Source organism: Geotrypetes seraphini, chromosome 1, assembly GCF_902459505.1.
Source record: "Geotrypetes seraphini chromosome 1, aGeoSer1.1, whole genome shotgun sequence".
Taxonomy (NCBI): Eukaryota; Metazoa; Chordata; class Amphibia; order Gymnophiona; family Dermophiidae; genus Geotrypetes; species Geotrypetes seraphini.
In genome coordinates this window covers 346,701,263-346,728,259 of record NC_047084.1, presented here as the reverse complement: position 1 = coordinate 346,728,259, position 26,997 = coordinate 346,701,263, and the positions used below count along the sequence as shown (strand labels likewise).

The following is a 26,997-nucleotide window of genomic DNA, read 5'->3' as shown; positions in this document are numbered from 1 at the left end:
AGTGTCACAGGGATCGGTACTGGGAACGGTGCTATTTAACTTATTTATAAATGATCTGGAAATTGAAACAATGAGCAAGGTGATTAAATTTGCAGATGACACTAAACTGTTCAAAGTTGTTAAAATGCATGCAGATTGTGAAAAATTGCAGGCAGACCTTAGGAAATTGGAAAGATCACCTCAGCCCCCCCCCCCTCCTTTTCCAATCATATTCTCTTTATCCTGTTCAGTCATTTTAATTTTTCAGGATCTTCAGAGTTGAGCGCAGCAGTCTTTCAGAGTTTCTTAAGAGAGCTGCTCAGATCGTCATTGATCCCATAAATTTATTTTTTTACACATAATTTTTAATTCTTCTGGTCTCAGTAACGATAAATATTCTTTGATTTTTTAAATTATTATTTAAAATGCCCAAACGGGTCCTTTTACTAAGGTGCGCTAGTGCGTCTTAGCGCATGCTAAAAATTAGCACATGCTAAACGCTAATGCATCCATTATACCAGGGATCTCAAAGTCCCTCCTTGAGGACCACCACAATCCAGTCGGGTTTTCAGGATTTCCCCAATGAATATGCATTGGAAGCAGAGCATGCACATAGATCTCATGCATATTCATTGGGGAAATCCTGAAAACCCGGCTGGATTGCGGCCCTCAAGGAGGGACTTCGAGACCCCTGCATTATATCCTGTGGACACCTTAGCACTTATTAGCATTTCGCGCGCGCTCAGACGCACAAGTGCGCCTTAGTAAAAGGACCCTCAAGGTACTTATCTTTTATTAAGATTCTGTTGGCTCGGGACCTCCCGACATGTTTCGCCTCCTCGACTGTGTCAAGGCTGTCCCCTTATAAAGTTATGCTCCACCATCAAGCCCATTATACTTTTAGGACACGTGTTTTACTAGTTTCATGTATAAGTGGCAGTTTTAGAAGTGCACTTTCCCTTTCTAAAACTGTCACTTATATAGAAGGTGTCCCAAAAGGCACTACACACCTTTTATTTTTTCTATTTCGTTCCAGGTATTATTCGCAGAGACTTGAGGCCATCAGAAAAGAATAAGCCCCGTATCCTGTCACAGCTTGAGGAAAGAATACGCACGACCTGCAGCGAGGTCAGGGAAGAGATGCTACAAAACGTCGGAGAGGCTTGCGTCCAAAGGTGGCTGAAAGTTATCGAAAATGGAGGCGCTTATGTGGAGAGGTGATGGAGAGTAAAACTGTGATTGAGTTCAAAGAAGCGTGGGATGAACACAGAGGATTTAGAATCAGAAAATAATAGTAAATATTGAACTAAGGCCAGTACTGGACAGACTTGCACGTTCTGTGTCTGTATATGGCCGTTTGGTGGGGGATGGGCTGGGGAGGGCTTCAATGGCTGGGAGGGTGTAGATGGGCTGGAGTAAGTCTTAACAGAGATTTTGGCAGTTGGAACCCAAGCACAGTACCGGGTAGAGCTTTGGATTCTTGCCCAGAAATAGCTAAGAAGAAAAAATTAAAAAATTTAAATTGAATCAGGTTGGGCAGACTGGATGGACCATTGGGGTCTTTATCTGCCATCATCTACTAAGTTACTATGTTACTAACTAGTCTTCGAGGCGTTGGAACGTGATGGCAAGCCGAGCAAGTATAACTGCAACGACTCTTTTGTTGCTGTTAAGAATATGAATAAACTCAGTTTCCTGTGTAATTTTTAAGAATTTATTAAAGTGTGTAGTGACTTTTGGGACACCCTGTATATATAAGGGGGGGTGCTAAAAATTTCTCAGCCCAACCCACCAGCTTCCTAAATTCTGCGCGTTATTTTGCCACTGTAGCTGAAATGAAATTCTATGTTTTGACATTGCTTCAGATCATTGATTGAACCATAACTATGCCATTCTCTTCTTGATTGGCTGAGAACTTTTCGGCACCCTCTCATAAATATCAGCTACATCCATTTATGTGCCAGGCTTTATAATGACCCCTATGCCGTTGGTGTTAAAATGTGCTTCCTGTTTCCTTATCGAAGCCCAATAGATGCTTTTTTCATGTTCTGATCTCTATGGCTCTAAAACCCGTTATTAACCATTGGGTGGTGGACACCTGGAATGCGTTTCCGGAGGTTGTGATAGGACAGAGTACACTACCGGGTTTCAAAGAAGGATTGGATAAATTCCTGAAGGATACGGGGATTGAGGGATATAGACAGAGGTAGAGATAGGTTATGAAAGGGTATAGATAGAAGGACAAGGGGGATTAAAGGATTTAGACAAGGATCATCTTACAGGTCATGGACCTGATGGGCCGTCGCGGGAGTGGACTGCTGGGCGTGATGGACCTCTGGTCTGACCCAGCGGAGGCAACTTCTTATGGAAGAACCATTCAGATCGTACTGTTCACTTTTAGTGGAACTGGCTTTGCTTGTATAGGAAATATGAGAAGTGAGTAGAGCAGTGTTGTAGGTTTAGCCCAGAATGCACCCATAAATGGAGATTACTCTTCTTTGAGGAGATTTTCTTTGTATCTCGATATGTTTAATGTGGTTTGGTTAGTTTGTTTTTACATTTCAGTTGATGCCTTGTGGTTATTCTTAATTGCTCTGTCAAAATTCAATAAAGAGGTTTGAAACATGGAAATTTAATAACAAGCTTTTTTTTTTTTTTTTATCAGAGTGACAACATACAACCTGATAATTGTACTAAAGGGTAATAAAGTGCTTGTTAGAGCTCTAGCAAATTGTTCCCTCTCACTTCACTAACAAACATGAATTCTCGCCCCTCCAAAAGGACACCACTTTGTAGTAGTGGAGGGGGCTCATGTGTTTCCTTGACTTGGGGTCTATGCTATAGTGCCACCCATATCAGACAGGCCCAAACCTGCTGGAGTCAAGATGACGTTTGAAGCAGATGTGTTGTGGGTCAGCTCCTGTGTTGGCATCCGTTTCAAGCCATTTTCTCCTCCTTTGTGCTGGTTACAGTGAAGAAGAAGAAAGGACAGATGCGAGGAGGAGCTGAAAAGTTCTCAGCCCAACCAAACTAACTTCCTAAATTCTGAGCGTTATTTTGCCACTGTAGCTGAAAAGAGTGTTATCTTATTTCGTTAAGTGCCAATTTGCTGAAACAAAATTCTGTGTTTTGGCCTTGAACCATATCCATGTTATTCTCTTCTAGGTTGGCTGAGACCTTTTCAGCATCGTCTCGTACAGTATGTACCTATCTGCGGGAGCAAGTTTCCGTTCTTGAGCTAATTCAGACTATCCTCAATGTTGCTGGCATCATGACCTATGGATCCACTACAATGCCTTCGGAAGGTCTGACATATAATGAGTTGGGCCTTTGTACAGACTGGGCATCTTTGAGCCCTGAAGATAAGACTGGCTCCACCGAGATTAGGAAGCAGTCTGTTAGCTTCCACACTATCTGCGAAGGAGCATGGGGAGTAGTCAGCCTCATTGAGTGGGGAGCCAGTGCGTGGAATGCCCCATCGTCCAGGGCAACTGGTCAAGTTGGCCAGGGGAGAGAATATCAGGAATCAGGGTTTGACACTGCAACAACTATTGGAGCTGCAGAGTTGGTTCAACATGACTCCTCCTTCGGTGGATTTTTAGAAACCAGCGGTAGTCGACTATGACACCATATGGGAAGCCATCAAGATGTTGAACTTGTCTTGTCCTTATAATAAACTGTGAAGGTATTTCTGGAGAAGTCTGGTGATATCCAGGCCCAGGTGGAAGTACAGGGTGTTTAGATCTACCCTGTTAGGAACCTTTGTCCTGGAACTGGACTGAAATTTGGGATTATGTAATTACTTCATATATATGTAGGAACAGTTTCTGGTTTCTAATACAGTAGTTGTATTTTTTCCTGATTTTTCTCTGATGACCCCCAAGGCGCTGTAAGGACTTTTTGGGATTCCTCCGCCCAAGGGTTTTGGTAACGGGGCTGTCTCACTTGTTAAAATTTCCTGTTATACATATGTCAAATAAAATTTAATGGTGGTGATTTGATATTTTTTGAACCCAAGCAATTGTTGAGATTTTTGGTGCCTTGAGAGGGAGGGCCGACTGTGATTGTAGCTCCCTTTAGTTAGCACATAATCTGGCTGTCACTGTATAGGATTCATCGGCTTTGTAGTTAGGGTTTTTCTATATGTATGGTTCCTGCTTGACTCCAGCGACATTGTGGACTAATGAACGATGTTTATTTCCTGTATTAAGGGATTGCCCTTTATATTTATGTCTTTTTCTGATTTCTTTTTCAAGTATATGCTTGAATATTATGTTGAACTCTAAAATAAAATAATTTTTTAAAATTCTCTGATTGTTTGCAAAATGGTCATCTAGCTCTAATAATTTCCTAAATATTAATGAATTTGTGGTGGTGTCTTGAAAAATTCCAGCAAACGCTTGCACACGGGATGCGGATATCTGGTATGCAATGAAACTGCTTTCAACTGTTCCAGCAAAACTATCATCACAGCCCTGACAAGGGCAAAAAGTCAGAACACTCTAGGTCAGGGGTAGACAACTCCGGTCCTCGAGGGCCGGAATGCAGTCGGGTTTTCAGGATTTCCCCAATGAATATGCATGAGATCTATTTGCATGCCCTCTTTCAATGCATATTCATTGGGGAAATCCTGAAAACTCGACTGGATTTCGAGCCGTCGAGGACCAGAGTTGCCCACCCCTGCTCTAGGCTCACGTCAGTGTCAGACAGTTCTCAATCGCTGTATGAAGATGGAATATGCTTACATTAAACAGTAATTTAGGAGAACTCAGTGTACTCTACAGTTTAAAAGAATACATAGTTATAGGAGTTTCTGCAGTGTTGTTTCAAGAGACGCAGCTTCTAGAGCCATCCTACACACTCTTAGCATGTTTGACATTAATGGGGCTGGTTGTTGTGGTAACCAAATCCCCTTCACAACAGCAAGAAACATGTCTCCCTCAACCCATGCACAGCCCCCTCCTCCTTTCATCTTTCAGTCGTTATATGAACTTTGTATATTCAGTGAACTACTTAAAAAACTAAAGCTTGCCCTTTTAAACAAAATAAAAGCTTGTTTGACAGTTCCATAAATATTATTACAGAAAGCAGCAAATAAATGTATTCCACTATTGTTTACAAATTAGCATACAGTGATTTTCCAGCCAGGGTGGAGGAGCTGGTGTAGGGGTGAGTGGTAGTTTCTTTTTTCACTATGAGGGATCAAATGTGTTGGTTAGTGACTTCCTCATATTACAATTATGCAGTAGAAGAATGATGGTAGCAAAGGTATTTCTCTAATAATCTTAGAGTAACAAACATCGATGGATGCTCTTGTATAGGGTTACCAGATTTTGCTTCCCAAAATACTGGAAAAATGGCTCCACCTCATTCTGCCTCCAGCTCCGCCCCAAGCAAGCCTCTTCTTTTAATCCCTGACCTTCAGGCCACGTCTGAAGGCCTGCGAGCATGGGCGGACACGTGTAATGTCCATCCACGCATGCTCAGAGGCACTCCAGGTGCGACCAGTGCTTTCCAAAACCTGATCAAACTACTGGGTTTTGGAAAGTCCATCCAGGCACCCTACTCTTGTAATACAAAAGCAACCCAGGTAGGTGGACATGCACTGAAGTGATTAAGAAGTTATGAAAAAAAAAAATAATCAGCTCATTTAAAACACAATACTCCCAAACAGACAGCATTGGTATAATGTGATCCCCCATCCCCCACTGAATAACCAATGCCCTTATTTAAGTTTCAAGTTCAAGTTTAATTAAAATTTGTTATACCCCTCTATAGTAACTTCTATGCGGTGTACAATAGCAAAATTATAAAATATAAAAGACAAATATTAACATTTTCAGGTCGGACAGACAGACAAAACATTATTTATGTTAATTACTTTGATAACAAGGGGTTACAGAGGAAAACTACAATTTTGAATAGGAAAGAAAGACCTTTAAGGTTAATACATTAGGGAAGGGTAGAATTCTATTTGTGCAGGAGAAAAAGAGAAGGAAAGAAATTTATAAATCGAATGTGTCCTTGAATAAAAAGGTCTTCGAGTTTGATTTAAATTTATCCAGAGAGGTTTCTTCGCAGAGATAAGAGGGGTTGGAGTTCCATAATTGAGGTGCTGTGACTGAGAATATGGAGGAGCGAGTAGTGTCATAGACTGTTCATGACAGATCAAAAATGGCTTTTGCATTATTTTAAGTTTATGTGATCTTGGCACAAAACTACAGGGTACCTGGCAGCAGGCTTTGTTTTGAAGCAACTAGTTCTGCCAATAGCAGTCCTGAGTGGAAGGCCTGCCTTCTACATGGATAAGGCCCTCTTTTACTAAGCTGCGGTAGAGGTTTCTTCTGCAGCACGGAGCACTAAATGCTCCGATACTGTTTGGACGGTCATAGAAATTCTATGAGTGTCAGAGCAGCATCGGAGCTGTTAGCTCTCCTGGCCACGGCAGGACCCCCCCCCCCCCCCAGCTCAGCTGATTGGGGGGGATACCCCTGCTGCGATCAGCTGAGATGGCTGCGGTGACAGAAGACCCACCTAATCGGCATGATAGATGTCCACTTCCTCCTGCCTGACAACCCCCAATACCCTCACCCAAAACTGACAGGAAGGATGCCCACTCCCTCCTGCCTGAGAATATCCCCCTCAACACCCCACCCCAACACATCTGACATCCCATCCGGACACCCCTTGAAACCCCCGAACCCCGCTAACACCCCATTCTGACACCCCTGAACCCCCCAAACCCCGACACCCCACCCCACCTGGACACTCTAACTCCATACCTTAAATGAAAATCCAGCAAGAGGGATGTCCACTCCTTCCTTCCAGCAGGCCAACCTCTTCAAAATGGCGGGCCTGCCTCTTCAAAATGATAGGCCTTTCCCTTCCTGGTGCATCCTGTGATGCACTTGGGAGGGGCCTAAGGCTCTGATTGGCCCAGGTGGGCCAGAAGGGAGAGGCCTTATGCACCTGGGCCAATCAGGGCCTTAGACCCCTTCTCGATGCTTTTAAGGTGGCTGCCGATATAGGCACTGGTTACAGAATCTGGGATTTGGCGTTACTCGAGAGAGTTCAGAGGAGAGCGACACGACTGATTAAGGGGATGGAAAGCCTTTCATACGCTGAGAGATTGGAGAAACTGAGTCTCTTTTCCCTGGAGAAGAGAAGACTTAGAGGGGATATGATAGAGACTTACAAGATCATGAAGGGCATAGAGATAGTAGAGAGGGACAGATTCTTCAAACTTTCAGAAAATAAAAAAACAAGAGGGCATTTGGAAAAGTTGAAAGGGGACAGATTCAAAACGAATGCTAGGAAGTTCTTCTTTACCCAACGTGTGGTGGACACCTGGAATGCGCTTCCAGAGGACGTTATAGGGCAGCGAACGGTACTGGGGTTTAAGAAAGGATTGGACAATTTCCTGCTGGAAAAGGGGATAGAGGGGTATAGATAAAAGATTACTGCACAGGTCCTGGACCTGATGGGCCGCCGCGTGAGCGGACTGCTGGGCGCGATGGACCTCAGGTCTGACCCAGCGGAGGCATTTCTTATGTTCTTATGTTCTTAGTGCTTAATTTTCCAGTGCCTGGGTTCTGGTGCCAGTTAGAGAGTTCCCTCTCAAGTGTGAGCAAAACCTGTCTGTTAGTACCTAGTACCAAAGTACTATATGGCGATTTGAAAGAGAACTACAATACTTTTCAAACTCATGAGGTCGAATTAAACTTTTAACAATTTCAATGGCAGCAAATTTCAGCAGACATTTATAGGTCTTTAATGCATGCTAAGGGCCTCTTTTACGAAGCTGTAGTAGCGATTCTCCTGTGATAAATGCACTGAATTGAATGGGCTTTGGTACATTTGCCGTGGAGGTATCACTACAATAGCTTTGTAAAAGGAGCCCTTAATCTAGCCCCCGATTGGTTTAACATTTCTCCACTGATCCTGGAAATAAAAATGCCTCATGTTTCTTCTTTCAAGATGCCATCTTCTCATAGACCTATGGAAGCAACACAAACCTCTTTAACGATTCAGAATAATTCTTAGTTCTTGGATATAAACAAAACATGGACACAAACTTTATAAAGAGGGCAAAATCTCTGTATCCCACTTCTTTAAGAATGCCATAAGTATTGGGGGCAGCTTTCAAAAGGATTTATATGGATTCCAGTGGCTAGTACCAGTAGAAATCTGCAATCTATACCTATTCAACCTGAATATGAGAAACAGTGGGCTGATTATCATTATCATGGGTATTCCATCAAGATAACCACAAGAAGACTGACCCTGATCCCTCCACAAAGAGGACACGACCAAGAAACAAGACTCTTGTGGAGAGTTGATGTCCAAGATGGCTTTATTAAAACAAATAAATAATCCACATAAAAACATCTAGGGCATAATAGCAAAAATAAAATACAAGCAATTACGGTAAAGACCCAGTAACGTCAAAAATAGGTAACAAAATAATAAAAAAGCATAATTAAATAATTAAAGAACTACAATAAAACTGGCCCCCTTTTATCATGCCGTGTTAGAATTTTTTGTTGCCGGCTGTGGTGGTAAAAGCTCTGATGCTTATAGGAATTCTATGAACGTCGGACCTTTTACCGCTGTGCCTGGCGATAAAATACCCTAACATAGCATGATAAAAGGGGGCCAATAAAAACAGAGACATTTGATATAATAGAATGATAAGGAAAAAAAAAAAGAGAAAACCAATACGTTCCAAGATAAAATACTTTCTAATTGTGTCTGTAGGCACCTCTCTGTAATCCTAACAAGAAGCATCTGGAAAAGCATGTTAGCAAAGCCAAGTTTTTTGAATCCTTCTTAAACTTAGGAAAAGAATACTCCTGTCACAAATATAAAGGGAAGGAGTTCTATAGAGAGGGTCCCAAAGAAGCAAATACTGGCTGACATGTGGTGTCAAGATGGATGCACACTGCTGAAAGAGTTATTTAAAAGTCTTATGGAGATCTAAGGGAACGAGAAAGGGCATAAGGGATCAAATGGTCAACTAAGTCAGCAAGATGTTCAGAATGTGATGGGTAAGTATCAAGGATTTTAATAATAATATTAATAATTTATTTGTATGCTGCTATTCCGGGAAGGTTCTAAGCGGCTCACAACACAGGAAACAATACATACAATTCCATCAAAATATCCTGGTGAAATACGACAAGGAACTACATACAATTCAATAATACATCAGAGTAAAAAGCATGCCATATAGATAGAAATGCAAGTGATAAAAAGGATAAAGTGATAAAAACATAATGAAGTTAAGATATCAACTTATTAAATAAATGAGTCTTTAACAATTTCCTAAAATCTAAATAAGAAGAGGCTTCTAACATCATTTTACCAAGCCATGTACTCAATTTGGCGGCCTGAAAAGGTTCTATCAAGAAACTTCTTATAATGGCAAGATTTTACAGAGGGATATGTAAATAACTGCACTCTCCATGTGTTTTTATTTGAATGACTCCAAGAAAGTGTCATTCGGTGTTCATTTATTATACTGTCACTTCATCAACAAAGTTGACAGCAATATGGTTTATAGTACCATCAAAATTCAGGTCATAAAAGGGACATGTCCATATTTATACAAATCTGAAGACAACAGGAGAGGAATTATGGCATAACAACAGTCACTAGGGAACAGACTCATAACACATAAATTAGTAAAGCAGTCCGAAAGGGGATGCTGTCACTAGCATATCAGGACCCAAATAAAAGAAGGCTGGAGTACATGTGAAATTGACTAAGAGCCTTGCCCTTAACTCCCAATTCTCAAGGGCCACCAATGGTTCAGGTTTTCAGGATAACCTTACTGAATATGCATGAGAGAGATTTGAATGCCTACTACCTCCACTGTACGCAAATGTATCTCTTATTCATTAGGGAAATACTGAAAACTTGACCTTTTGGTAGCCCTTCAGGGTAGTGGTGGGCCAGGGACAGCAATAAGAGCTGCCACTTTGGTATAGGACATGATCATTTCCTTGATAACGTCAGCATACACCATGGGGGTAAGTGTCTCTGGTTGTTGAGGATAATTCCCCTGTGAGTGAATTACGAGGGGGTGTTGAAATGTTTTCAGCCCAACCATGATGAGAATGACATGGTTCCATCAATGATCTGAAACAACGTCAAAACATAGAATTCTGTTTCTGCAAATTAACACTTCACAAAATAAGATAACATGCTTTTCAGCTACAGTGGCAAAATAATGCTCAGAATTTAGAAAGTTGGTTAGTTGGACTGAGAACTTTTCAGCACCCCCTCGTACCTTGAGACACATGTCAAGGGCATAGCTAGGACTGAATGTGCCCCAGGCAAAAAAAATTGAGATGAGCCCTCTATAACACCATTGCTCTAAGGTAGTGGTGACCTGGGGTGAAGAGGGGGGTGTGAATGCACATTTCCCAAAGATGACATATCATAATTAATAAATTCAGAAAAAAATACTTTTCTTCTACCTTTGATATGGGAGCATTGCATTGGTCCTAGTGTCTCTCTTCTGCTTTTCACTGGGTTTTTCCTAACTCCTCCAATGTCTTCTATCCTTTTGATGTTTCTTCTCTTTCTATGTCCAACATTCATCTTTCTGTGTGCCGTTATCTGTCCTGTCCGTCTGCTCTGTGTCCCTGTTCTTATCCTCCCTCCATGCTCAGCATTTCTCCTCTGTGTCTCTTTCCCTTTCTTTGTGTCCAGTTTTACCCCTCTGTGTCCTTGTTTCCTCCACTGCCACTGTATTTGTGCCCCAGTTCCCTCCAAGGCCATCATCTCTTTTGAAGCCCTGTCCCTTCTCATGTCTAGCTTCTCTCTTCCTTTCCTCCTGCAATCACTGCTGACATCTCCCTCCCTCTCTTGGTCCATTAGCTGACCCTCCTCTCTTCTCTGGCATAGTCTACCTTTTTTTCTCTGCTCCCCCACCAGTCAAGCATATGCCCCCTCTGTTTTCCTTCCCTTTGCTCCAGGTCTCACTTCCCACTCCCCTCCCCTGAAATCTAGCACCTCTCCCCCTCTGCTTTCCTCCCAACCAGTTCAGAATTTATCTATTTCCTCCATTTGCACCCAGGTTCGCTATTGTTCCTGCTCCAGTCCCACTACTCTCCAAGTTTCCACACACTGCAGCGGGAATTAGAGAATGACACGGTGAAAAAATTGGTCCCCGTCACCGCCCCGTCCCCGTCTCACCATCCCCGTCACCGCCCCCGTCTCACCATCCCCATCACCGCCCCGTCCCCGTCTCACCATCCTCTTCACCGCCCCGTCACCGCCACTGCCAACCCATTCACCGCCCCGTCACCGCCACTGCAATCCCATTCACTTTTCTTTATTTACGTATAAAGGAAACATTCTTTAAAACTTTAAAACTTTAAAACTTAGTTAAATATTAGTTAATAACTATACAAAAACAAAACACGCAGAGAAAAAATTAATTAATATAAATTCTCAAAACTGACACATTTTGATCACTAAATTTAAAATAGTTATTTTTCATACAGTTTTTCAATCACTAATCTTCCACCACCCCTGGGGCTAGCAATGCAAAAACAAACACGACATGTACTTTAAATGTACCTAATCGCGGCAAAGATCTCCCTGCCGTGATTAGCATAGTGACCGCGGCTACGGCTGCAAGTCTCCCCTCCCCCCAGCGATCACGGCAGGAGGGCACCCAACCCCTCCTGTAGACCCCCCCCACGGCCCTCCCGACAATCGCAGCAGAAGGGTACCCAACCCCTCCTGCCGGTCCTCCCAATGGCCTCCCCTAAGATCGCCGGCAGGAGGGTACCCAACCCCTCCTGCTGGACCCCCCCCCCCCCAACGAACCCTCCCACCCCGGAACCCCCTTAGTCTTACTTTCCAAGTTGGACCGGACGGCTCCTCACACGTATGGCCAGCAGGCTTGCCTCCGTCCAAATGAGGCGGGCCCGCCCCTACCCTGCCCAACCCACAGGATCCTAGGGCCTGATTGTTCTAGGCACCTAAAGCCACTCCCGCTATAGGAGGGGCCTTAGGTGCTTGGGCCAATCAGGCCCTAGGATCCTGTGGGTTAGGCAGGGGAGGGGAGGGGCGGGCCCGCCTCATTTGGACGGAGGCAGGCCTGCTGGCCAGACGAGCGAGGAGCTGTCCGGTCCAACTTGGAAAGTAAGACTAAGGGGGTTCCGGGGTGGGAGGGTTCGTTGGGGGGGGGTCCAGCAGGAGGGGTTGGGTACCCTCCTGCCGGCGATCTTAGGGGAGGCCATTGGGAGGCAGGGGAGGGGAGGGGCGGGCCCGCCTCATTTGGACGGAGGCAGGCCTGCTGGCCAGACGAGCGAGGAGCTGTCCGGTCCAACTTGGAAAGTAAGACTAAGGGGGTTCCGGGGTGGGAGGGTTCGTTGGGGGGGGGTCCAGCAGGAGGGGTTGGGTACCCTCCTGCCGGCGATCTTAGGGGAGGCCATTGGGAGGACCGGCAGGAGGGGTTGGGTACCCTTCTGCTGCGATTGGCAGGAAGGGTTGATCTGACAAATGAGGAGCACGGTGAAACACAGGTAAATAGCGGTTCCTAGAAGGGGGTACATTGGCCCGCGGGGACAAACCTGTTCACCGTTTCCGCGGTCGGTGAATGGCCTTGTCCCCGTCACCGCAGCGACTGCTAGTTTTCTTCCCCGTTTTCGGCGGTGACCCGCGGCTTAAATGCGGTGGCCGCGGGTAAACCGTCACCGTGTCATTCTCTAGCGGGAATCGCAATAGAGAAAGCCTGAAAGCTGCAAAAAAAATGGCTGGCAGGATCTTTCCTCTGCCTCATCCCACCCACAGGAAGTTGCATCACCGAGGTGGGATGTGGCAGAGGAAATGCCTCGTTGGCCAGGGCAGCAGCTTTCAGTGTGTGGAGATGCGGCGGAGAGGAGCAATGCCAAACCTGGGCACAGAAGAGGGGATCAGGTGCATGCAGCTTCAAACGGCCCCTACCACTGAAAGGTCCTGGGCGTTTTGCTGGGTTCACTCAATGGTAGCCACATCCCTAGCACATGCAGTATAATTTCTTAGCTGATCTTAATTTAGCTTTGTAGTCTGCTTGCAAAGGTCTGTGAGAGTTAGTGCATTGACAGATCTGTGGTTATGCCATCAGTATTCAAACTGATGAAGGAATCTTCTAGTCAGGTACAGTTCTCTATAATAACATGGGCGATCCAATTTTTTAAGTAACCACCCTAAAAATGGGGCTAATCTGTCAAAAGAGCTTTCTAAGATTCTGAACAATGTGATAACTTTATTGTCTACTGTTCACAAATGAGTGATGGAGAGTTTCAGTCTTTAATTAGGGCTTAGATACGAGGGTAAATCAAAAAGTAAAGGCAAAATGCATTTAACAGCTTTAATAGAAGTAACTGTGAGCAATCAAACATATCGCTTTCCCACACAGTCCTCCTGCAAGACGACACATTTGTATTGTTCAACTAGCTTCTGCATTCCTGCAGAGAAGTTTTTCGGCTTCTCCCAAAGTCAGGGGAGCACTGCTTCTTTTACTTCATTATCAGAGGTGAATCTGTGACCACATAACATCTCCTTTAGTGGACTGAAGATGTGATGATCTCTAGGCGTCATATTCGGGCTGTAAGGAGGATGTGGAAGACGTTCAAACCCAAGCTGTTGCACCTCTTCTGTTGCTGCTGCTGTATAAGGATGTGCATTGTCACGGTTATTCTTCAATGGTGCAATCTTGCAATGGAGTGTCCATGTTTCTGACCTCATGGCTGCCACACAACTAAAGGCCAAGTGTTGCACTAAGCATAGAAGAACTATCCAATAGGGTTCACAGTCATTCACGTGCCGGACAAAGCCATGCCGACATTTGAGCGCAGACAATTGGGCGCAAGACTCCAGCGTAAAAGTTCATTTTAAAGAGCTCCGATGGGGGGTGTGAGGTTACTTAATAGTGTTTGCGCTGCCGTGTGGGGGGGGGGTTGGGCGGTTGGTACACCCCCATTATAGAGGAAACTTAACTTTTTCCTGATTTTTTAGGAAAAAGTTAAGTTTTCTGTATAATGTGGGGGGGTTGCACCCCCCCCCACACACACACACACTCCCAACGGCAGCGCAAACAGTATTAAGTAAAGTGGAGGGGTTTTCCCACAAACACCCCCCATCAGAGCTCTTTAAAATTAAGTTTTCCAGCGGCACGCTGGAGTCTTGCGCGCAATTGTCTGTGCCGAAATGTTGGCGCGGCTTTGTCTGGCACGCTTTTGTCCTGTCACTATCCAACAGATATAAAAAGGATGGAGTCGGTCCAGAGGAAGGTTACTAAAATACAGCATGGTCTTTGTATGGGGACAGACTTAAAGATCTTAATCTGTATACTTTGGAGGAAGACCCCTCCACTTGTCAAAAGTCAAGCTGAGCTAAGTTTCAAAACCCTTATAGCTCTTGATGTTTGTGAAATAAGAAATAAGAAAATAGCAAGAAAGTATATTCACACAGAAGACTGCAAGATTGTAACCTTTATTTATTTATTCACTCTGAAATCCAACATGGAGCGTGACCAGCATTGAAGCAGTTACAATGACTGGAAGGTAAACTCTGGTATATCCTCAAGGGGTGAGCGTTCTCTCCTTGTAGAGTTTCACGTCTCTGAGTGACTCATAATTTGTTGGCCACAATCCATGTTTGGGTTTCCTGTCTGAATGTGAGGTCAGTCTATATTTTTGGATTTATCACTTTTCTGGCTTCTATGGTATCTTACCAAATAATACCCCTGAGATTTCTGAAGGAAACTTACTTTGGAGGAAAGGCAGAAGAGGGGAGATATGATAGACATTTAAATACCTACGTGATGTAAATGCGCATAAGTCTAGACTCTTTCATTTGAAAGGAAGCTCTGGAATGAGAGGGCACAGGATAAAGTTAAGAGGTGATAGGCTCAGGAGTAATCTAAGGAAATACATTTTTTACAGAGAGGTTGGTAGATGCGTGGAACAGTCTCCTGGTAGAGGTGGTGGAGAGAGACTGTGTCTGAATTCAAAAAAGCCTGGGATAGGAACATGGGATCTCTTAGAGAGAGGAAGAGATAATGGTTACTGTGGATGAGCAGACTGGATGGGCCATTTGGCCTTTATCTGCCATCATGTTTCATAGGTTGCATTTTGCTAGCTCTGTTCCGGTTTTCGCATAACTTAACAATTGCTTTTAATTTTTGATTTGCCCTCGTATTTAGAGAGTGTAAATTTAAACTCTAGGAAAGAAGAATTCCAAGTTCATTTCTGACAGAATTGCAATAGCAGGTGTTCTGTCTATGACAATGGTATGCTCAAGGGAGACTTAGGAAAATAAATGACTTTTTTTTTCTTAAACAGATCAAGCTGAGACCGTGACCACCAGAGTATATGAGACCTGTTGAAAGAATAGAGAGATCAAGGCCAATCAGAAAGCACAGGAAATCCCTCTGTGCCCTAGAAGTGGGTGAGACAATACACGTATTAAAATCTTCAACCACTAATAGGTCTTCTAGGAGAAGACAACTTAATTCATCCAAGAAACATTGGGGATGGGTGAAAAACTAATAAACAGGATAAAGAGAATGCTCCAGGAATTTGGACAAAAATTATGTCAGGTTAATTTAATGTACAACAAGGTAATTCCTTAAGGCAAACCTTGTTGGAGGCAAAAAAAATAAATAAAAATACAACCCCTCCCCCACATTTCAGTTGATGGACCAAGACATGAGAAAAGTTACTTTGACAGATTTGGGTCAGATGGTGCAAGTCCCTGACTTTCCACCAGGTTTAAATGATGCCCAACACATCAACCCCCGAATTCTATAAGTGGTGATAAAAATTACATCCAAACATTTGCATGCACAAAAATTGAGTGCATAGAATTTAGAGCAAATTCATTAAAGGGCACCAAGTGCATGCAAGGGCATGCAAATGCATTAGCGCACACTAACTGCTAAAGACGCCCATAGGAATGGGCATCTTTAGCAGTTAGCATGTGCGAATGCACTTAGCAGTTTTTGATGAATTCCCCCTAATTGAATAATGAGCCAATTGGACTCTAACAATCAATTAACAGTGTTAATTAAGTTCCCATCCCCATGAGTTTTGTCGCTGTCCCTGTCCCATTCCTGCAAGCTCTGTCTTAACTGCACAAGCCTCAAACACTTATGATTTTAAAGTGTTCGAGGCTTGTGCAGATGACGACAGATCCCGCAGGGACGGGGACAAATTTGTCCCCATGTCATTCGTGCCTAGATCCGCTCATTACTTTTACATACAGCTCCAAAAAGGGGGCCTGGCCAGGGGAGGACCGTGGACAGATCGGAGGTATTCCTATAATTTATGTGTGCTACTCTAGAATAAGAAAGATCTGTGCCTAATTTAGGCATGAGGTTTACAACAGGATTTACCCTTCCCCCTTCCCATTCGCGGTTTCGACACTCGCGATTTCACATATTCGCAATTTTTTTGGGGGGAAACCCCATATTTAGGGCGTTCCTGCCTCCCTCCCGGCATCCCGGCCTTACCTGGTGGTCTAGCGGGCTTTCGGGGCAGGAGCGATCTTTCTATGATCCTGCCCCATGTAGATCGCCAACAGGAAATGGCTGCCGTGAGCTCCCGTCACAGTCTCGAGAGACTACGGGAACTCACGGCAGTCATTTCCTATTGGCGATCTGCACGGGGCAGAAGGTTAGGAAGAATGCTCCTGCCCCTAAAGTCTGCTAGACCACCAGGTAAGGCCGACGAGAAGTTATTCGCGGTTTTTCCCAATTCGCGGTCCATCTCTGCCCCTATCCCCCACGAATACTGAGGGAGAGGTGTAGTTGGTATAAATGATTGCGTCTAAAGTTAGGTGCAGTTCCTGGCACCTAAGTTTGAGTATTTTGTGAATTTTTTAGTTGGCCCCAATTTTTTTGGCCACCTTTTAAAGAATTCAGTCCTACAAGGCTAACAAAAAAGAGACACGGCCATATTTCTAAGCTCCATCCAAAAGCTTAACAGAAGTTTTTGTATCAACTGAAGCCTGTGAATCCAAGGTTCTGGTAGCCCATTAAACAGGGCTTCACAAAAATTGAACTTCAAAGTCACTAAAGAAAGCAACAAAGTATTTAAATAACATTTAACATTAAGAAGGATTTCAAAGCAACAAAAGACGATTTCGCCACTGAGAAAATCTGTGATTTAAAAATCATACTGGAGTCTGACAGAAACCCTAAAATGCGATCTTCACAGCTAAAAAGGAACATAATTCCTTGAATATTTGGAAAGACTAAAGGAGATAGAAGGAATCTGTTAACCAAATGACTTCACTTATCAATGTTCAGCAATAATCTATGATGTCTTTCAACCACTTGGCAGCCATGTTTAGACAGTGTCACAAACGGACACATCCAGAGCATGATGGTCAAATGAAAACAGGAACCATGAATCATCAGCATAGATATGCAGAGAAGAATCGGACATAAGATGCTATAAAAATATGGAAAGTTGGGACTAAAATGGAAGCTTGAGAGACCCCACAATCATATGAAAATTCAGTTAAGTCACCAGTAACTGCCACCCAAATAGAAAGATGATCTATGTAAGAACAAAACCACTGACATATCACTGCATCAATATCGATATTTTTAAGTCAACTAAATACCCCCACCCCCTTTTACAAAACTGCGGAAGTGGTTTTTAACGGAAGCAGCGCAGAGCATTCAGCGTGCTGACCTGTGCTAAAACCTCTTTTGCGGTTTTGTAAAAGGCGGGTAAAAGCGAATGATCTATGCTAGCGAAGGCCAATGGTAAATCTAAGAAAACTAGAATAACCTTGCCAGCATCTAGAAGGAACTGAATGCACTTCCCCCTCCATATTCGTGGTGGTTAGGGGGCAGAGCAGGGCCTGCGAAGATTTAAAAAAGTGAATAATATTCGGGTCGGTTCTGCCTCTAACCTCCACTTCCCCTGGCTATTTTAAGCCCTGAAAGCCCCCCCCCTAAAGCCTTACCTGGTGATCTAGTGGGTTTTCAGACAGGAGCGATCTTCCCATGCTCCTGCCCAGTGCAGATTGCTCTCAGGAAATGGCTGCCTTGAGCTCCCGTAGTCTCTCGAGGCATTTCCTGTGAGCGATCTGCACGGGGCAGGAGCGTGGGAAGATTGCTCCTGCCCCGAAAACCCGCTAAACCACCAGGTAAGGTTTAAGGGGGAGGGGCTTACAGGGCTTAAAATAGTCCAAAAAAGGGAATTTTAGGTTTAAAATTTCGAATAAGTGAATCTGTAGATACGGAAACCGGGAATACGGAGGGGGAAGTGTAATAACGACTCAAAGCTGTGATTTTTTTTTTTTTTTTTTTGCTGAAGCTAGATTGCCTCTGATATAAAATTAGAAGTTTATCCCAAACAAAGACATCTGATGCAGGACAACCCACTTGTCAAGCTCGGCCAGAAAAGGAAACATGAGAGATGGAGCAGAATGGGATAAAACAGAGGGATTTAAATTAGGCTTCTTTACGGTAAGGGAAAATAATGCAGTTACACAACAAATGATGGCAGATAATGTTGCACACGATCCGTCCAGTCTGCCCAACACTGTGCCTGCCACTGTGTGGGCCCCCCTCAAATATGCTTAAATTCTGGTTATCAAAGCCTCCACCACGCCAACCACATAGACAGCCAAACACGATAGAGCCTTGGTTATAATTATAAGCACACATCATCCCCTAAGTATTTCTGAAAGTATTCAACTTAACATTCCCTATCCTACCCCTCCTCCCCTGAGCTGCACAGCACCCTCACTTATAACATGTGACAATAAAGCGATCTATTACACTGGAGTTTGCCAAAGCTTCACCTGTCTTTTGCCATTTGCTGAAACGTAGCTTGTAAAAGTCTGTTCGGCACTGGCCTTAAGTCCCCCACGTTGGATATGGTTAATGCCCTGCTTCCAAGCAAATCTAACTATCCCTGATGAAAAAGCTAGATTATGAGGGGGGGGGGGCCGAAAGGTTCTCAGCCCAGCCAACCAACTTCCTAAATTCTGAGCGTCATTTTGCCACTGCAGCAGAAAAGAGGGTTATCTTAGTTTGTGAGGTGCAAATTGGCAGAAAAATTATGTGCTTTTGACATTTTTCAGATCATTGATTGAACCATATCCATGTCATTCTCTGCTTGGTTGGGCTGAGAACTTTTCAGCACCCCCTTGTATTTTTATTTATTTATACAATTTTCTATACCATTCTCCCAGGAGAGCTCAGAACGGTTTACATGAGTTTATTCAGGCACTCGAGCATTTTTCCCTGTCTGTCCCGGCGGGCTCACAATCTAGCTAATGGACCTGGAACAATGGGGGGGATTAAGTGACTTGCCCAGGGTCACAAGGAGGTTTGAACCCACGACCTCAGGGTGCTGAGGCTGTAGCTTTAACCACTGCGCCACACTCTCCCCACATATTATTGTAAATACATAACACATATGCAATAGAGTGGTAACAGATCCAAGACGAGGAAAAAGGTTTTAGAGCAGAAAGGACTTCCTCAGTTGTGATTACGTATATTGACGGAAGGGAAACCTGAACAAACAACAACAGGAAGGGTATTGCTAAGTGGACATCCAATCCTGAGTCATAGGAGGGTGGTGCTGTTGAGAATCGATAGAAGGGGAAAAAAAGCTGGTTGTTGTATCTGTCTAACCACTCCAGCACTATCAGAATAGAGCAGGCGCACAGTTCGGCAGGAACTTCTAAATTAGGCCTAAAGTCAATACGTGGAGGGGCATAATCAAAGCATACATCTAAGTCTGACTGGGACATATAGCGCTAGACGTTCAAAGTCAGCAGTGGGAAAATGCTCATTCTCAAAAAATTCATCTAATTTTTTTTTTTCAAAAAATTGTCTATCTGGACATCCAGGACTTTGATCATCCAGACCCCCAGTACTTCTATCTTTATACTACATTCTCGACCAAAAATATGTCCAATTCTGAAACATCCCCCAAACAAGATCTTTTAAACTCTATTCAACGCTATTAAACTCATATCTGGTTCTAAAAATATGATCATGTTACTCCACTACTACGAAAAGCTCATTGGTTACCAGTCATACATAGGATAACATATAAAATCGCTCTTTTAACTTTCAAAACAATACAAACACACACCCTAGTATTCATTGACAGACTTCTAATCCCATATGACCCACCTAGAGCTCTTAGATCCACTTCTCAACATACTCTTAGTGTCCCATCTCTAAGGATAATAGGCACTCGCCGTACCACAATCTTCTCAGTAACTGCGCCTATGATTTGGAATTCTCTTCCTATATATATAAGATCCGAACAAAATATACAGAAGTTCAAAAGCAATCTAAAATGTTTTCTTTTTAAAGATGCCTATAATTGACTATTTGATTTAGTCCAGCAAATTTGTTAACTTTTCCCTACCCTAATATACTTTCCTTTTATGTATCTTTCCTTGATAAATATTGTACTTCTCCCCTCCCACTGTACCACTAAGGTCTTAATAGTTAAGTAAGAAAACTGTCTGACTTATTTGTTTGCCTATAAAAGTTTTTATTATCATTGTACAACGCTTAGTATCCTAGGATAAACTTGAAACTTGATGTGGGAGGGGCCAGCATTGTGATGGACTGGCCACCCAGACATGGCAACAGAACAGTGGGGCACCTTACAGGGCACTGCTGTGAACTTCACAAAAAGGGTGCCACTTAATCATCTCACCAGAACTCCTTTATAGGTTTTGGCGAGTCCCCCAAAACACACCATACCCACCTGTCTTCAACCCCAATAGCCCTTATAGCTGCAGGTGGCATCTATATGGCAGTACAGTAGGGTTTGAGGGGTTTTGGTGGGCTCACATTTTCCACCATGAATGCAGTGGGTAGAGTAGCTTATGGGCCTGGGTCCTCCTCTCTATGGTTCACTACCCCTCCCCCCCCCAGACTATTTAAGCCATCTCTTTGCAGCTCTATTAGACTTTCCTATTCAGGTGACAATGTATGCAGGTATGTACGTTTTTATTCTGAACTTTGTGGGGGTGCAACTGGGTCAGTGAACACGGTGGAAGTTGGGGGGGAGTCTTTACTTTGGCTCTGTAGTGGTTATCTGGTCACTTTGGATACCTTTTAGGCATTTATACCTGTTTTTATGTCGTCCAAGTCAGAACGTATAAATTCCATCCAGGAAGTCTCATAAAACCCTCGATTATCCCTGCAGGACAACTAAGAGCTAGATGCACTAAAGATATAGACTTGATGGCCAGTTCTCCAGCAGTGATCAATGTGCTATCAAGTTTGCATTCAAATGATTATCTTTCTGTTCAATCACCTTATTGTACTATTACCCACATCAAGTTACATATATTTTAAATGTTTATCTATTATTCACGTCACATTCCCCATTGTCCTCTTTTGACACTTGTAATCACTAATGTCACAGACTTTGACTTTAGTGCACCTTTATTTATTTTTCAAACATTTTTCTTAATCATCTTTCATTAATACCTGGTTTCCTAGACTAATGCATTATTGCATGTTCACTACATCACTTTATCTTACATTATTTTTTATTCATACATTTACATATTTTCTTTGGACCCCAGAAAAAGGTTATTACTGTGTTTCCCCGAAAATAAGACTGTATCTTATATTAATTTGGGGCAAAAAACGCATTAGGGCTTATTTTCGGGGGATATCTTATTTTTTTTCATGTACAACAATCAACTCTCCCTTCCTCTCCTCTACCCCAATTTATCCTCTTTCCTTTCTGCTTCCCCCACCCCTCAATGTGCAGCATCTTTCTATCCCTCCCATCCCCCTGTACAGCTGAACCCCACCAACTTTTCCACCATGAGACTGACATACCTCTGCTCCGAGGCCTCCAAAAACAGCAGCAGCCATGGCAGCGCTCTGAACTAGAGAGCTGCACGGGAACGGGGACGACGGGAATCCCACGGGACCCGCGGGTTCCCCCTTCGGGTCATGGGGATCCCGTGGGGACGCCCCTAGGGTCGCGGGGATCCCGTGGGGACGCCCCCTAGGGTCGCGGGGATCCCATGGGGACGCCTCCGAGGGTTGCGGGGCTCCTGCGGGGCTGGATGTACTCAGTCGCGCGGCTCTTCTTCTCCCTACCTTCTCTGCTTGCAGCAGAGCCGAACGGAAGTCTTCCCGACGTCAGCGCTGACGTCGGAGGGGAGGGAGGGCTTAAACAAAGCTTAAACAAAGCCCTCCCTCCCTCCGACGTCAGCGCTGATGTCGGGAAGACTTCCGTTCGGCTCTGTGCTGCAGGCAGGGCAGGTAAGGAGAAGGAGAGTAGCCTCGCGGTTCGAGTGGCTACCAAGGGAGGGGGGCGGTCCGCCCCGCCCCGCCCCGGTTGCAGCACAGCCGGTCAGGTCCCCTTACTTTTGTGGCACTTCCCCGACCGACCGACAACAGCCCGGGTCCGACAATCCTCCCTGCCCTGTAGCCGCGAATCTAAATTACCTTCTTACAGCAGCTGTAAGAAGGTAATTTAGATTCGCGGTTAAGGGCAGGGAGGCTTGTCGGACCGGGGCTGTTGTCGGTCGGTCGGGGAAGTGCCACAAAAGTAAGGGGACCTGGCCGGCTGTGCTGCACCCGGGGCGGTAGAGAAGGAGGGGGGAGAAGGACGCTGAAAGGCCATGGTGAAGACAGGAGGGGGGGAAGGACTCTGAAAGCACTTGAAGACAGAGGAGGGAGAAGGACGCTGAAAGCACATGGGGGAATACAAAGGGGTGGAGAAGGACGCTGAAAGGCCATGGGAAGGGCGGGGGGGAAGGACTCTGAAAGCACTTGTGGAAGACAGAGGGGGGAGAAGGATGCTGAAAGCACATGGGGAAGACAAAGGGGTGGAGAAGGACGCTGAAAGGACATGAGGAAGAGAGAGTAGGGAGAAGACGCTGGCAGGGAAGAAGACAGATGCCAGACTATGGGGGGAGCGGAGAGAAGAAGATGGGTGCCAGACCAATTTGGAAGGGGGAAGAAAGGGAGAGGCACAGTAACAGAGCAAATGGAAGATGCAGAAGGAAGAGAGACAGTGGATGGAAGGAACTGAATGAGAACATGAGGAAAGCAGAAACCAGGCAACAAAGGTAGGAAAAGAATTCTATTTCTTTTTTTTTTTTTTTTGCTTCAGGATAAAGTAGTATATTAGTTGTGTTGATAAAAATTTATAAACATTAGAGGCTCTGGTAGAAACCCGTTTACAAAGTATGTATTCTTCCCAATTAATATTTTCAAATTAATAAAGTCTTTTTGCTTATTTGTAAATGGGTTTCTACCAGAGCCTTTAATTCAGTAGCATAATTAAATGAAATAACTATTTCTGAAGTTTATAGGGACGGGCGGGGACGGAGGGGATTCCTCGCAGAGACGGGTGGGGACGGAGGGGATTCCTCGCGGGGACGGGTGGGGACGGAGGGATTCCTTACGGGGACGGGTGGGGACGGGTGGGACTTTGGCGGGGACAGGTGGGATTTCTGTCCCCGCGCAACTCTCTACTATGAACGGGCTTCTTCGCGGCTTTCCCCGCTGGGGCTTTCCCTCTGCCTCATCACTGATGATGTCATCAGTGATGCGGCAGAGGGAAGGTCTTGCCAGGGACCGGTGAATCAGACAGCACTAATGTGTCAGGGATGGAGTCGTGGAATGTCAGGGACATTCAGGGGAGGGGGGGACTTTGGGGGTCAGTCTTAACTAGGGCTTATTTTGAGGGTAGGGCTTATATTAGGAGCATCTTTATAAATCATGCAAGGGCTTATTTTCAGGATAGTTCTTATTTTCAGGGAAACAGGGTATTAACCGAAACACAGACCATGTCGGGTCCCTATCACACTCATTGCTGTGTTTCATATGGATTAACCTATTGATTTGCATAATTTAATTTGTGAAGACTTTTATTGAACTGCATTTTTTTATTTTAAAAACACACTCATCAGCGATACTGAAAACTGACTGAAAGGTTAATGCGATATATAAATAAACATTTATGTTATATTATTATATCTATAAGAAACTTAACACACACACCCTTTTTTCCCCAAAAACATAGCACAGTTTTTAGTGCCAGCTATGGTTTTGTAAAAAAGGGGGGGGGGGGGTTAACACGGCAGTGAAATTATGCATCTAAAAAAAGGAAGCAAAAATCTTGCAGAGTAGTTATTAAATAAAGTAAATCAATAACTTTTTAAATGAATACAGTCTCTGGTCATAAGGCCCAAAAATGAAGTCTTGTGATTTGCAGAGCTATCAAAATTTGTCCATGATGAAATGTTTGCACATCATTTGGTTTTCTATTTAAAACAGTCCAGGTTACATATTGTATGGGAAGTTGTTTAACTTACTTTTCCAGTCTACCACTGAATACCATACAAGATCAATGTGAAAGTGTTAATACAGGGATTATTTGGTGAGTGATCAGCAACAGGTAAATGTGCAGCTCTGGAGCATTTATCATCTCAGCATCTAAGAAACTGAAACTGTATATTAAGGATATATGAATATAAAGCAATTTTATACATGTGGATATGACTTAGGGCTCCTTTTCCAAAGATGCGCTAGCGGTTTTAGCACGCACTTAGCGCGTGCTAAAATGCCGCACGCGTTAGCCGCTACCGCCTCCTTTTAAGCAGGCGGTAGTTTTTCGGCTACCACGCGCCATAGCGTGCGCTAAAAACGCTAGCGCACCTTCGTATAAGGAGCCCTAAATGTTTAGGTGAATTTGTAGTAAAATAGCCTATATATTCGGTTTAGAGAAAGATAAATACAGGATTACAGCATTAGAATAAGGGCTCCTTTTACAAAGCTGCGCTAGCGGGTTTAACGCCCCCACGCACTAACCCTCCCCACCCCCTTCCCTGCTGGCCGAAAAACTACCGCCTGCTCAAGAGGAGGCAGTAGCAGCTAGGCGGCCGGCGGTTTAACGCACGCTATTTCGCGCGTTAAACCGCTAGCGCGGCTTTGTAAAAGGAGCCCTAAGTATTCATTGTGATTGTGAAGGCCAATATCACGTCCCTCAAGCAATCACCTCCAGTAAACTAGTATATAAAAGGTGAGTAAAAGCGCCCAAGTCTTTTCTGCACCAGTCAAAAATTACCTTGGAGATGATTAATGGTTCTCCGTACTCCAGTCCGCCTTTCAAAGTGAAGCCCCAGGGGGCGCCTCCTCGAAGGCAGGCCTCCAGATAGAGGTACCTTCCTGCGCCGCTTTCCATTTTTCCGGAGCGTCGTCAACACCGCCGCCGTCCCGGCGCCCCGGCGCCAGGAAAAGCAACGTGGTCTGCCGCGGCGGACATGAGGAGACGCCGAAACCCCCTCGCGCAGATCGCGCGCCCCCTCTCCGCAGCGAGGTCTCTTCCCGCGCGTGAACACGGCGCCGAAATCCGAACGTTTCGGCTGTGGCTTCCCCCGACTCCCTGATCACTTCCCTTCACATCTTCCCATCGCCCCCCGAAAAGTTCTTCGCTTCTTCCTTTAGGGCTTTTGAGACGCTTTGCACGCTCTTCTTACCCTCCTTTCCTCTTTCTGTTCAGTCCAACGCTTAAGTTTGTTTATAAACACAAAAAAATGAAGAAAAAAAACCCCGAAAACGGGATTTAAATCTCTGCAATTTGCTAAAATTCTAAGGAATGCTTCAGTTTTTGATTGATTAACAGGCCTTTCTCTTCTCTGAGTGTGATTTACCATTACAATGGCCTTTTTTTGCCTCAGTCCACTGCATTAAAAGAATGAAAGCGCTCCTCCCTCGGCCATTCTCTCATTCCCCTTCGACGTCCCTAACTTGTCCCAAACCCTATGAACCCTCCCAAGAACTTCATATAGTCCAACGGGAACGAGTCGGCTTCCTCCCAAAAAAGGAATCCCGCAGAACGTAAAGCATGTGAAATTATTCCCTAAAGAAAAGTTAAGATGGCTTAGTGGGTCCCTTTTTTTTTTCCTGCTGTTCCTGGGAATGGGATTGTGAGATGAGAGAGACTTGACTAACGCAGGAGGAGACAGTACTGCCCATTTGCAGAGACAGCACAGTCTCCTACACACACACTGTATTCCAGTCTACCTTTCAAAACGTACAGTATACTGTACAATGCAATGAAAATATACAACCTGAGGCTTATCCTTTGCTAAGGGTTGCCTTTTTCTTCAGACTGGAAATACTACCATCTTGAAATAGTATTCCAAAGATGTTTGTTTTATTTTATTTTAGCAAGCTGTGCCCTGTCTCACCTGTTTCAAGTGTAGATATCATAAATAGCCACGAGGATAATTTTATAAAGGTATTTTTGCAAATATATCCTTAAATAAATTTGATCATATTTCGGAATACTACCGACGTTTACACTGGCTGCAGATAGAAGCCAGAGTGCTTTTTAAGTTTGGCTGCACCTGTTATAAGATAATAAATGGTCTGATTCCAATTTGTCTTCCTGATCATTTTCAGTTTGCAGGTACCTTGCGTTCTGTACTAGGCCCTAGATTATTTGAATTTCCATCCGTAAAGGGTTGCCAATATAAAAGAATTTGAATTGAATACTGGCTTATCAGGTGGCCTTTTGGGATTGAGATTATGGCACATTGATTCTAACATCTGACTCATATTTAAGCTTTAGGAAATCATTAAAGACCTACTTATTCGGTAAAGCCTAAATAGGCTGAATTGTATTTCGCTGCAAATGTGCAATATCTTGGAATTATGAACCGCACAGAACTGCGAGGAAGATGCAGTATATAAATGCTTTGTTATGTTATGTCTATACACAAAAGGGTCCCATACGTACAAGTGTGCATGATACCAAAGTGAACGCACGTGCACAACTTGGGTATAGGCATGTTTTGGGGGAAGAGTTTAGTTCACAGTTTACATTGGTATGCTAATGGGAAGGGGTAAAACGCAGACCTCACGTACCTTACGAACCTCGCAGATCTAAAACCGCACATCCTTAAAAATCTGAGGTCCGCACCACTTTTAGTCTCAGCATAGGTTAGAATCCGTCAGAGCTAAATTGTCATAGAGGTCAGTCGGAG

The 26,997-nt window shown here is 44.2% G+C and overlaps 1 protein-coding gene across 1 annotated transcript in view; it reads right to left on the bottom strand.

Moving 5' to 3' along the window:
• Nucleotides 1–25,761, bottom strand: part of SHROOM3 (shroom family member 3) — a 500,538-nt gene extending 474,777 nt beyond the window's left edge. The window contains exon 1 of the mRNA XM_033963245.1: nucleotides 25,074–25,761. Coding sequence (XP_033819136.1) covers nucleotides 25,074–25,190 — 117 coding nt within the window. The 5' untranslated portion in view covers nucleotides 25,191–25,761. The remainder of the gene's footprint in view (nucleotides 1–25,073) is intronic.
• Nucleotides 25,762–26,997: the final 1,236 nt, after the last annotated feature.